We start from the raw sequence: 13,022 nt of genomic DNA, 5'->3' as shown, positions 1-13,022 counted from the left end.
ATGTTAGTAAAATATAGCAATATATGTATCAATGCTAATAACTATCTACGAATCATAATACCAACAAATTTCAACAAGAAAATGGTAAATTGTAGTAGCCACTATATAACTATATTTTTACTTGGAAATAAAAATGGTTTCAAATGTGGCTAGACGTCAACAATCGCATTCGTCATATTGCTCCGTAAAGGTTAAGAACACGTACAACGTCCATGGGAGAATTTCCCAAAGAAAAGGAAGTCCACCACTGATGAAATTCTGTTTCCTGCAGACTTGTATTTAGGCCTATGCTCTTTAAATACACCATAATATAAACGTGTTTTGTTGCTATAAACAGAGTTTTAATGAACTTTCTACTGTTCTTTTAGGTTATTTCAGTTAATCCGGACTTCCCTTAAACAGGTCAATTTATCCCCCCACCCATTAGTCCGGATTAACGAGGTTTTACTGTACTACTAATATTATGTATTCAGATGACTCAAAAAAGAGGATAATTTCCTACAATACCCAAAGCTAATTCGCAACCGGGAGGGAGGGGGCGATTACATCAAAAGTTTCAACAAACTAGTTAACCGGACAGATTTCCAGTTACTGTAAAATTCGACTACAATCCCGCCTTCAGCAGATTTATAAGCAGGAAGAGCGTAACATCATCGGGTTGTAAATGTGGCGCAGGTAATATCGCCAGATTATATCTTCTTGCTATGTCGACTACATGAAACATATACATCCAAAGATTTATTCTGAAACGGTTCTCTCCACCCAGTTTGCAGACTATGCAGACTACTGTTACAAACATGACGAAATTCCCGTTTCGGTTCCGCGCGCTTCTATGTAGTGGGCGTTACACCATTTGATTCCAATAGAAGCAGACATTTCTCCGCGTCTCAGTAGGCGTTAAGCACGGCCACGGTGCGGGACCATACCAGCAGAAACGCCGTGTTTCTATGCAACCCACCACACAGAAAAGCAGCATGGGTTGCTCTGGGGGAAGAAATTCACCGTCAGATTTCTCTTGACAGAAAGGGGTCAGGGACTGCTTATCGCTCGCGTCTTGAATAATACGAAACGTTCTCCTTAACGTGAATATCTCAAGATCGCTCCATTATTTATGCAGCAGCCTCCGCACGCGAAAAAAAAAATAACCGTACCACCCCTTCTGCACGATTAAGGTCGATACTGAAACCCGTGCACCTTATCTCGGCTCTTGAACTCCTGGAGGCAGAGGGAACGATACACCGAAACGCACTCAAAGAGTTCACCTACAATTACGAACTCACGAAACTTGCTTCTTATTTTTCGGAAGAGGTAATTTCTGGCTGAGTTAACGAAGTTACTGGTTCTCCTCGCCCTAATAAGGTTATTAATTTTTGAATGCAAGTTTCTTTAGAGATGGCGCACTCGAGTTCGTTCAGTTCTGGTCATTTCTTTTCACATTGGTTCATAATAGATTAGCTACAAAAAAGGGGGAGAAACTCCAGAAGAATGTCCAGCCTCCACCCGCATACATTCTAGGGTATGCTCTTATGTCCTGATGCCTAAAAAGACCAGGACGTCATTTACATGAATGTCGGTTCCACCTTTTTTATCTTCTTTATTGTTTAAATTTTACAAGTTGTCTTGATTCTACAGGTGTCTTGTGCAGACACTCTGCAGGATCAAGTACCAAGTACCGAGGCTATTCGGTAGTCCTGGGCAGCCCCGGTTTACAAATTACTATGCGTATTCAAATGATATAAGTGTAGTTTAATAATGCATATAATTATATGTAGTAGTAGTTGGTTGCTGACGCGTCTAGAGACCATGTGTGTGTTTAAAGTGTACAGAACGTAGCAATGGCAGAGTTAGTGAGGTCGAGTGCGGAATATAATCGGGAAGCGGCGATTATTGAAGGTATTAGCGCTGGAATGGGGCCGACTGAAATCATAAGGTTCTTCGGGTACCTGAGATCGACTGTATTCGACATTGCACACAAGTATCTTTAACTCGGTGAGATAAATTTATTTGGAGAAGACGGCAGAGACCACGGCAGATATCCAAAGGGTCCCAGAGCACATTTTGTAAGAACTAGGGATATTGCTTAAGAAATTGGCGACAACTATGCGTCGGATTACAAAGAGGACCTGAGATACACTATATAGCCAAAAGTCACCGGGCACCCAAATGAATGTGGGCTCGGGTTATTAGTTGTGGTCAATTGCAACACGAACAGTGGTGTTTATGAGGTCATTATAGACAATAGAATGCTGCCCACACTGTGGCAACAGTTTGGAATGAGCCCTTTTCTCTATCAGCACGATAATGCCCGTCCATAAAGCAGGATCCATTGCTTCGTGATTTGAGGACAATCGGGTGGATGTGTTTCGCTGGTCCGCTCAAAGCCCAAGCTGGAACCCCACTGAACATCATTTGGATGAACTGGAGCGTTGGTTGCGTGCCAGATCCACTCGACGGAAAACCACCCATCAACTATTCACGAGGCTACAGGACGAATGCAAACAAATTCCACCAGCAATATACCAGAACATAGTGAAAAGCCTGCCCAGAAGTAAATGCTGTAATAATAGCGAAGGGAGGTCAGACATCTTATTAGTTTCCTGGCTCGTGCCTTTGATTTGTGGACATGTTTTCTTCCAAAGAATTCTGACCTCTGAATGGTACAGATTTAAACCCTCTGGGCTGTTAAGTGTGGAGCGTTGTTGAAAGGGTTACTAACAAGGCCAGGCAACATCTCTTTGTTATTGAGGCAACATTCGCAGATTTGGACAGATAAGGACAGTTAAAGACTGTATGCTCGCGCTTCAGGTAGATAATCGAGACAGGGATTGAAGCGCAAGGAGGTTACATTGGATAACAGGACTCTGGAAGGATACCTTCAGTGTTATACGAAGGTTACAGTAAAAGTTATGGCAACTATTTTTTTCCACGATAATGCGGGTCAGGCAAGAAATTGTAAAATATGCAATTGGAAGGTCACGATATATGCTAACGTTTAATGTATGAATTTTGAACAACATAGAGATCTGTATCAGTACAGAGAAAAATTCAAAATACGAAACATCAAACGTTCGTTACAAATGTCGTCCTGAACGTTGCATGTCGGAAGTTGCTTCTCTTCCACGCCCGAATGGTGATGCCCACCTCGCAACAGTTCGGTATGGTAGAGCATAGGTTTCCTAAAGCTTCCACAAGGTCAGTGCTTCCACGGAGAACTGCTATTTTAATATAAGAACGCTGTTTAGGCCGGGTCAAATTCATCCTGGACGACTGTTAAACACGCACCGACTTCCCACTTCCCTCAGTTCAATGTCTTGGCAGCCACTGCCATCTACGTGGAAAAAATGGTTACCACGACTTTTGCCGTAACCCTCGTATGAAGGCTTGTTGGTCAAACACTTGCTAAATACACTGTTTGCTTTGTCCGGATTTTGCTGCCGCACCCTGTAATTCACACTGCCGATTATCTCCCGTTAGTTTGTCGGTATACTTGCTCATCAAGCTTCAATAACGAATCTGGCCTAGAATTAAATATAAAAAAATAATCAATTTTGCGTGTCAACTAGATATTTCAAAAATCCCATTCGTTTCTAAGAACGCTCATATTCTACTTCTCATAAGTATGTCTGTTTAGAATGCTTTTTAGGGAATAACCTTATGTTGGACTGTACTCTGCTGTCTGCAAGAATTTGTGTTGCCCTTGTCGCTGGGCTAAGAGACTGCTTAGCGAAAGTAATCCGCGGTCATGTTTGTCCGGCTAATTCTCCAGTGTAAACCACACCTATATTAGGAAAAAGCTATAAACAATCTCCCCCTCCTTGTTTACACGCTGCTCGACCTTCATTATGTCTCTTTTGTACACCGTACGTCAATTTACCACTTTGGGATATTTTTACGTGGCCTACTATGTGGTTTTGGAACACAGGTAAGTCAGCTGTTACATAGTCACTGACCTCATATGTGCAACACGCTTTTGAGGGTTTTCGCCACTGGAATTCCTGGGTTCGAGTCCCGCCTGGGCATGGGTGTTCTTTGTAATGTCCATTCATCAATTTCATCTTATCAGTTGTGACTGTTCTCTACAGCACAAATTTGTTTTACTTCTTATGTTCATTTGTAAATGTACAATTATAATTATCTATTTTTAACTTCAAACTTCAAATGTTAATGTTCAAGTCTCTGTTTAATAACGTTTGTTTTCTATTTATGTTAAATTGTTCAACGTTAATGTGTTTGGCAACATTGTCGTTGCTATGGTAACAGAGATAACAGTCAAGAATTCGATGTAACAGTTGTGAAGTTTTGTGATAAAAAAATTCTACCAAAAAGTGATTTGTTGCGTTTCCATTTATGCTAATATTCAGGTAATTTAGATATGTAATCAGCCCACAGAAGTTTTTCTTCGCCTTCGCAAAATGGTGAAAGATATTTTGCATTTAATAACAGTACACAAATAATTAATCATAGACGACAACAGCACACAGTCATCCTTATCGTGACTTTATAAGCTTGAAAATTTTCATCAATGGCAAATAAGTCCTTAGAGTGTGAAATGCGTAAGTATTCTCACAAAAATTGTCTATAACCAAGTTTATTCTACTTGATTTACGCGAGAATGGAACAAAACGCCGAACAAGCTGTTCACAACCTTTGCAGCAGCATACGTAAATATCCATTCCTTAAAAGTATGCAGGGTACAAAAAAGTAATGGTCGATATAAATAATAATAAATAGTCATGGACAATTTGCCGAGCAACGTTCTTGCTTCCAACTGTACTTGTAAAAGTAGTCCACCAATTACACCCAACCCGATGCTTGCCACTTAGATTAGTGACGTTAAGGAAAAAGTTATTAAACTTCTCATTTGCAGCTGCCTGCGACGTTAAAATCATGGATTCCTGTATTTCTATCATTATCTAAAATGATGCACTATCGTTTACACTTGAGCAGCATGTAAAAATGGATTTGAAATGACTGATATATGAATAAAATGCACGAAGCGACAACGATTGAAACGTCATAATGATAAAAATTGGAAAAAAATACTGAAAATGTCCAAGAAGCGAAAAAATGTAGATAAATGCACAAGAAAAACAATGTTGTCAGATCCTAACTGACTTGATTAAAGTGTTTTAACAAATGCTTTTACCTTTTTGAGAAGAGCACCGTGATTCTAAAGAAGTTATTGGTCTCTCCTTACCTTTTAATGCATTGTGTATGTCCCGTGGAGGTCCATTTACAACCTTGCACTTTTAAACATTCTGAAGGGGATCCTTACTTCCCTTTCTTTAAACGTTAATGTAACGGTTTCATCTAAGAGGATTTCTTCTCGTGCACTGTATAAGGGTGCAAAATGGCAATATGTACCGATGGACATTTGGCGCATGAGGTGTTCTGGAAAATGGACATAAGTCACATACTGAGAGTTATCATACACAAGTTCCCAAAGTTCCAATCTTCTGACAATTAAAACTCACAAAACTGATTTTTTTTAGTAACTCTTTTACTGTATCAGTGGTTAGGGACTGGAATGCACTTTCACATGAAATGAGAAAATCAATTTCCATAGGTATCTTCAAAAGAAGATTAAGAGAAAGTTTCATGGAGTGATTTTTTTTTGTCAAATTAGTACATGTTTAATAAATATTTGTAGTGGCCTGTTATGTATATAAACCTACGTATGAGTGTGTGTGTACATGTGTGTATATATATGTTTTATGTATTTCTTTGAATTACATCTTTTTACCGCTGTTGGTTTGACATGAAAGGTATATGTGTGATCGTTATTTGCAATGTTTATACATGAATCAATTTATGAATATGTTCTATATTATGAAATTTTGTATGTGGTTGAGTGTAAGAAAAGGCATGAGGCTTAATCTCCGCCACAAATAAATAAGAGACAAATACATAAATAAATAAATATGTTGCTTTCATTTAACTCTCACCGACTTAAAGAAAATATTACAATAATTTTATATTGAGTATGTGTCAAAATTTTAAACAATGATGATCCAAAATTTATATCATATCTGAAATGTTTGCTATTAAAAGAATAAAAATAAACTGTTTACTGCAAAATTGCATTTTTTGTACTTCAGTGTTTTCCCCCCGAATACCGAAGAATTTCACTTCAATCATTCATTCGAATACTTCCCTAACCCAAGAGCCAACAATACCACGCAATACACATGACATTATTGAAACACGGCGCATGCAGAGCAGCAGTTAACACACAGGCGTGATTGTCCTGCGAACGAATGTAAAACTGACGAAAATAAAAAAGTTCTTCACCTGCTGTCCGCAGAAACCTATTGTCCTCCTGCCTCCAATGCTTGTGTAAACCAGTTAACAAAAGGTGAGACCTTGCATCATCTGGGGGAGAAAAGAACCCTTTTCCATTCCCATGGAAACCTGACGATCTATTCAGTAATTACAAGTTCGGTTGTCAGGAAGGGAGGCGACCGGGAGATCTGCCTCGGCCACAAAGACAGAGGGAAACCGGGAAATTACGCAACCCTTTGATGTTGGCAAACAGTAATTACAAATGAAATCACGCTGATTCAAGTAGAAAAAACATTTAAACGCGGAAAGGTTCTGGTATGATCGCACGTAATCATAGGTTATAAGCGTTACAATCTCGCACAAAAGAACCGGAAGAGGGGCTGCAATTAAACAGGAGTCAGGTTTCAATTCCCCCCTCTAGCGATATCGATTCCACCAAAGACGACGTCGCTTTCTTTTTTGTTTCTAATTAATGCGATTTCTCTGCAATAGCGGTGGTGATTCATATACAAGGGAGAGTCAAATGAAAGCCTTAATTTTGTTTTTGTTTCTTAAGGTGGCCACACTAGGACCATGATAAAATTGAAGTATAATTGGCGGTTTACAAGGCGAACTTTCCAAAAATTCAAGGGTATAAGCAGAGGTTTTCCCAATTTCAACCTTATGTATTACCGCCTCTCACTACCAACACACACACACACACACAAACAAATATAATAACAATACAAAAGGGCCTCCCCGATGGAGCAGTGGTGGTGTCCTTGCCTTGTAATCAAGGGGTCCAGGGTTCGATACCCGGCTGAGGTACATAGTGGTTAGGATCCTACTTTAAAACATGTAGGTCCAGTCCCGATTAGTCTTACTGTGCATAAAGTACACTTAAAACACCAAATCAATCAATACAAAAGATTTGTGATTCAAATATATCCAGAATTTCTAATTAAATTCAATTAAAGTGTATATGTATTTAAAATATTTAATTTAGGATGAGGAGCTTACATTTGACATTTCACATACTCAGACTCGAAATACATCTAGCCGGACAATGTGGCCGAGTGGTTATCACATCGCGCTGCGATGCCAAGGGTCCCGGGTTCGAATCCCGCTCGGGCATGGTTGTTTGTGAATGTCCATTCATAAATTTCATCACTCATCCCCATCTTCGGAAATTAGCCAAGAGGCACAAAAGGCGAAGTAAAATAAAATAAATCAAATCAAATCGAAATACATCTACAAACACAAGTCACAAATGTTACGGGATATACCAATCCATTATTTTTTTTTAAATTAAAAAAAATTAAAGTAAAATTTACCTAATCAACTCCAAGATATGTTATCTTGCAAAAATCTTCGGCCTGTAAGATTGTTCTGCACAGGACACGAACCAAATAAACGGATTGAGAGAATTATGTTTTATTTTGAACGCAGCTTTCTTTTCCTTCCTTGATAAAAATCAGTAAGAATTCGTGGTACCGATAATCCCAGCATAATTCCCAGGATTTAAAGTGCAGAGTCATTTGTTTTCTCCTCTCGTTTCCTTCTTTCATGCCTTTTGGCAGTACTGCATAATTTGTCATCGCGGGAACACTGGAACAATGCAAGAAGCTGATTACATTGCCCACGCTCCATCCGCTCGATTATGGTTGAAAATTCCACTACAGCGCAACAGTGGAATTTTTATTTTGGTCAAGCGGAAGATAGCCTGTATACCTACTGTCCGCAAATCATTAATATCATTTTAAAGGACTTCTGAAGTGAATGGTTCAAACTTCATGCGTGCAGGTAGAGATGGTATCGACGCGAGAAGAGACTTGGTAGATAAGAATCGATAAATTCTTAGGGATATCAAGTGATAATTCAACTTCCCTCATCTTTACTTGTTCTAAAGCTAATATCCTAGTATGTAATATTTGTTGATTCACAATAATCCGAGTAAAATCCTAATAATTAAAAAATATAGATTGCCCTTCGTTAATCTGAATTGATCTATGGGTGTTCAAATTATTGTTTAAATTCTGAATGACAATAAATTATCCTTTCCCAGAAATTAATATACCATGACGAGTTCGGACAGCCTGTAAAATTTCTTTGCGGAGTGTGATTTTACTTCAAAAGTACAAGATTTAGAATTATTAAATAAAAATTAATAGTCTTGCAAGCATATTCTGAATTCTGACTAAAATTTTTAAAAAAAATGTGAACCCTAAAACAAGAAATTATAAAATTAAAGTTGCTCAAAGTAAGCTATTCGAGTCCCTGGGTTGTCCCTGGTTTCGAAATCAAAAGCATACAACACACACAGCTTGTCACCGCCCAAACTTTCACAGCGTACAGAGGTCATTAAGACAACTTTTCTTCACTTAAAATTTTCGTCTGAAGAACTCTCATACTGAAGTAAATTTGTTTTATGTATACTTTTTCAAATATCGCATCATAGTTTAGAACGAGACGGAGAGTATTGGTCTCGTCTCGTTTTCGGAAGGCCTAGTCTCGGTAATATCCATATGTGCAGGTTACTCGCAAACAATATAGTCAGGAATTATAAGTGATTTCCTTATATTTTATTACGTAAAATATATCAATGACTTTACAGTCACCACTTGTAAAATCTATCTACGAATAGGCGAAGGGTAATTTTGGTCTACTGTACAAAAACCTCTAAGATATGCATACAAAAGTGTTTCGCGTGAAATTCTATCCCACTTTGATATTCCATGGAGCCGCGGTGGTCGGTGGTCTAGTCGATGTCGACCTCTATGGTGGAGTGGTTAGCATAGAGAGCCGCGACTCCAGGGGTCCTGGGTAAGACACGGATGTTTGTCTTTTACAAAATGAGTTATATTGATACGATGTTGAGGTGGGTTAAACTGCCGCTTAGGGAGTTTTTCCTTTAAAAAAAACTTTTAGGGGTGGGTAATCTAAAGTTGGAATTGTCTCGCTTGTCCCCGCATAAAGCGGCTCTGGGGCTCGCCCAGCATCAAATAGGTACCGGGGGAGTCAGCCGGAGCGTGGAACTGATCACATCACCTCCAAAATGGCTGATATTGAAGTATGTGAAGAACACTATTCCCCCATACATGTAGCTATTCCTCATGGCATGGTGCAAATTTCACAGGGAACTATTTTTTATATATATGCAACGGTACCACCATTCTAAAAAACTGAAGTTGATTTGATTTATTTGACTTCGCCTATAGTGCCACTTTTGGCTAATTTGCGAAGATGAGTATGAGTGATGAATGGACACTCACGAACCCGGGACCCCTGGCGTTGTAACGCGATGTGCTAACCACTCTGCCATGGGGGTCGGCAAAAATGAAGTTGTCTCAAAGATGACCGCTATGTTGGTAACATACCCTAAAATCCTCCCCCCCCCCCGTTTTCCTATATAGCGTGTATCGGTACATTTGGTTCGTGTTTCCCACCACCCCTCTGAACCACTTTCTTCTGCATCAACGAATTGCAGCTCCTAATGCTGATAAGACCGAGAAGAGTGGCCATCATGTACACGTTTCATTTGTTCAGATACCGTTCTCCACGAACAGAAGATTTGTATATGGTACTGCAGATAAAATAGCAAACAGGACACGCAAATGTATCCCTTCCACACTCTTCCGCCCACTAACAGTTTATCGATGGCGACTCCACTGGTGACAATTATTGGGACTTTCCCCACCCCCTAAAGGGACGGAAATGTACGGAGATGTCCGAGAGTTCAAATTAGGAATCAGCAGAGCGTCGGTCAATACTGGTAAATGCTTAATTGCAGGGGCGGAGCTCCACAAGAGTTTTATTTTTAGTTTTAAGCCAATACAGGAACGCCCACTTCCTTCGTTGACCTACGGCTTCGCTCACGCCCCCTCGCTCTCATTACGGTATTTTTCTTTGTGTAATTGCATTTCCGTTATCTTACGTCACCGTTTTAATTGGACGATGAGGAAGACCTCATGAAAGCATGTAATATCCATGCCGCACTAGGCTTCTATCACGGAAGCTGACAACTACTTCCTCTCTATGCACCCCACTCTGCTGTGGAATGATTCGCTGTTGAAGTTTAGGTCTACTTTATACATAGACAGGCTAATCGTGATTGGATCCACATAAAGAGGGACCGGTTCACTATGTGCGTTTACTGGGGTTAGAACTCTGGACAACTTTCATTACAGAGCGCGTTCAGTAACAATGGGAGATTCTGGAGAATGTCGCGAACGCACTACAAAACAGCGGCTGGCATATTCGAATCCTGCGTAAGGTCTTATATTTTGTGTTTGTCTTGTCACCTGTCATTTTGGGATAAATTGTAACGATGAGGATGACAAAACATGAAAGTAGTGAAAGGAGTGTCGGGTTCGATTCCCGACCTGGGCATGGGTGTTCTTTGCGAGTGTCCCTATTCAATTTCATCATATCACCAATGATCCTCATCGTCACGATTAGCCAAAGTGGCAGGAAAGAGATATATTATAAAAAACTTAAAAATAGTTCAATATTCCTGAAAAATGCTGATTATGTATAGTCACCGACAATTGAAATGGGACACCTACATCCTGAAATACGCACTATCTTGCATAACGTTATGTGTGTTGCCTAACCCTACGGCGATGGCACAACTTACCATTGGAAATTTGTTATTAAAATCCACTCTTCTCCGTATAGCTAGGCAAAAATCTTTCTTCATGATATCCACAGTCAAACTACGCAATTTTGTCTGTGAGGATCATCTTATATGCTGAAAGTAATCTTAAAAAAAAAACACAAAAAAAAAAAACATAAGTCAGTGGTGCAAACTTCAATGCTGAAATGTTAGTTTGCAAGGCGTGAATGCCACAAAGCACCGAAGTGACGCGAAAGTGAGGAAGACCACTTTGGATTGTACAGGTAACAGTGGCACCAGACATTTTGTTTTGTTTAGAGCTTTGAAAAAATCACCATGGACTTGGTGGAAGAGAAATCGACAGAGTACGTTTCAAACACGTTCGTCATTGAATATTTTCGTGACCAAACGAAGGAAATGCCTCCCATTAAAAGTATATAAATATCTAAAAAGGCGACTTGATTTAAGTGCATATATCTAAAATAAGTTCTAACAAGCAAAATAGTCTTTCTAGACACTAAAACTTCACCAGTTGTTGCATTTTTTTTAACGAAAAACTGACAGAACTTATTATTTCTTACATACCTGTAAAGGAAAAAATAGGTTAACACCTAAAATCCGAGGTATAATTTAATCAGTCAAAAAAGTTTTTGCTACTCTCGGCCGCGGTAGCTCAGTCGTTAGGGCGTCTGACTACCATGCGAAAGACCCGGGTTCGATCCCCGGCGGGGGAGAACCGGGATTTTTTTTCCACCTGTTCAAGCGGCTGCGGAGTCCACCCAGCGTCGTACAAAGTGGGTACCTGGAGGAAACCCTGGGGGGTAAAGGCGGCCAGGGGCGTGTTGCTGATCACATCACCCCCACCTCGGCTGTGATCAAGAAAGTGTGGGGTTCTAACTCCACACCTCCTATACGTCTTCATGGCGTGGTGAAAAAGCCAGCAATGCGCCAAATCGTTGTGCGACGCGGAAGTTCAGCTTTCCTTTTTATATTTGAACTCCAAAGCACTTCTTCTAGAGACCGTACGGTGAGAGTGGCATTGCCTCACTTTAAAATGAGCGCAACAGTCACATTCTTACCTGTATGTGCAGTAAAGAACAACTTATAAAACACTTACCGTTATAACTGAGGCGGGGTTTCGTCAGGCACATAACAAGATGGCATTCTATGTCGTCCGGCAACACAAATTTGGAACACACAGGACATTTTATCCCTGTAAAAAATAAAACGAAAACATGAGCCAAACAGCGAAACCACATTTCACACAACACTCTCCACATTACTTCTAGTCCAAAAAATAATATTTATGAACTTTCAAATTGCTGCAAATCTGTGCGAGGCGGTTTAATTTGATCTCTGTTCTTGTTTACTCGTTGTTTGAATTGCAAATGAGGATCGCGATTATGCAGAATAAATGCGCTTACAAAGTGCATAATCTTTACTGATTTTATCGCAAAATTCAACCCCATTGAAGCCATTACGTCCATGACTCTATCCAATGTTGTGACAATTTAAACGATAATGCACGTTTTATGTATCAACACAGAGGTCACAGCGAATTGGAGCAACAACAACAACAAAGCTTTCAAGTCCCGGAGCTGACAATTTTGTGTGGCAAATTCTTGCCGTACGTTTATGTGAAGTGAAAAAGAATATCTTGGGTGCACATTCCTTGCCACTCCGCCCCAGTAAAGTCATGAAATGAAAGCATTCAAAATCTCCCTTCAAACAAAAATATGCAAATATACGTGTGAATATAGACTTGAAAATAGAGTGTACTGCACTATACTCTGTTCCGGCTATCTCTGGAGCTAGGCCGCGCATAGAGGCAGAGAAAGGAGGGATCTTGATACTTTGCAGTTACTTTGATTAATTTCACATTTTATTCCGAAATATGTTAGGGTGTATAAGGAGTGACCTATTTGGATTGGATTGATTTGGTGTTTAAGTCTACTTTATGCACAGTAAGGCTCATCGGGACTGGACCTACAGTTTAAAGTGGGAACCGAACCACTATGTGCCTCCACCGGGTATCGATCCCGGGACCCCTTGATTACAAGGCGACGTGTGACCTGTTTGGAAGACGCCATGTGTCAACCTCTTTTTCGGGTAGCGCAAGCTGGAAACGGTATTATTACAGGTTAAC

General features: G+C 39.9%; 2 protein-coding genes across 2 annotated transcripts in view; both read right to left on the bottom strand.

Annotated features, from left to right (window-relative positions):
• The window catches only part of LOC146004954 (E3 ubiquitin-protein ligase ZNRF2), a 309,378-nt gene that overhangs the window by 61,403 nt on the left and 234,953 nt on the right, over window positions 1–13,022 (bottom strand). The window contains exon 2 of the mRNA XM_083144021.1: window positions 11,994–12,089. Coding sequence (XP_083000147.1) covers window positions 11,994–12,089 — 96 coding nt within the window. The remainder of the gene's footprint in view (window positions 1–11,993; window positions 12,090–13,022) is intronic.
• The window catches only part of Prp16 (ATP-dependent RNA helicase l(1)G0007), a 400,014-nt gene that overhangs the window by 201,911 nt on the left and 185,081 nt on the right, over window positions 1–13,022 (bottom strand). The gene's annotated exons all lie outside the window — the stretch shown is intronic.

The sequence above is a fragment of the Lepisma saccharinum genome, chromosome 22 (genome assembly GCF_977018435.1).
Source record: "Lepisma saccharinum chromosome 22, izLepSacc3.1, whole genome shotgun sequence".
In the NCBI taxonomy this organism is placed as follows: Eukaryota; Metazoa; Arthropoda; class Insecta; order Zygentoma; family Lepismatidae; genus Lepisma; species Lepisma saccharinum.
Note: the sequence above shows the minus strand (reverse complement) of the source record. Positions and strands in the feature narration are given on the sequence as shown.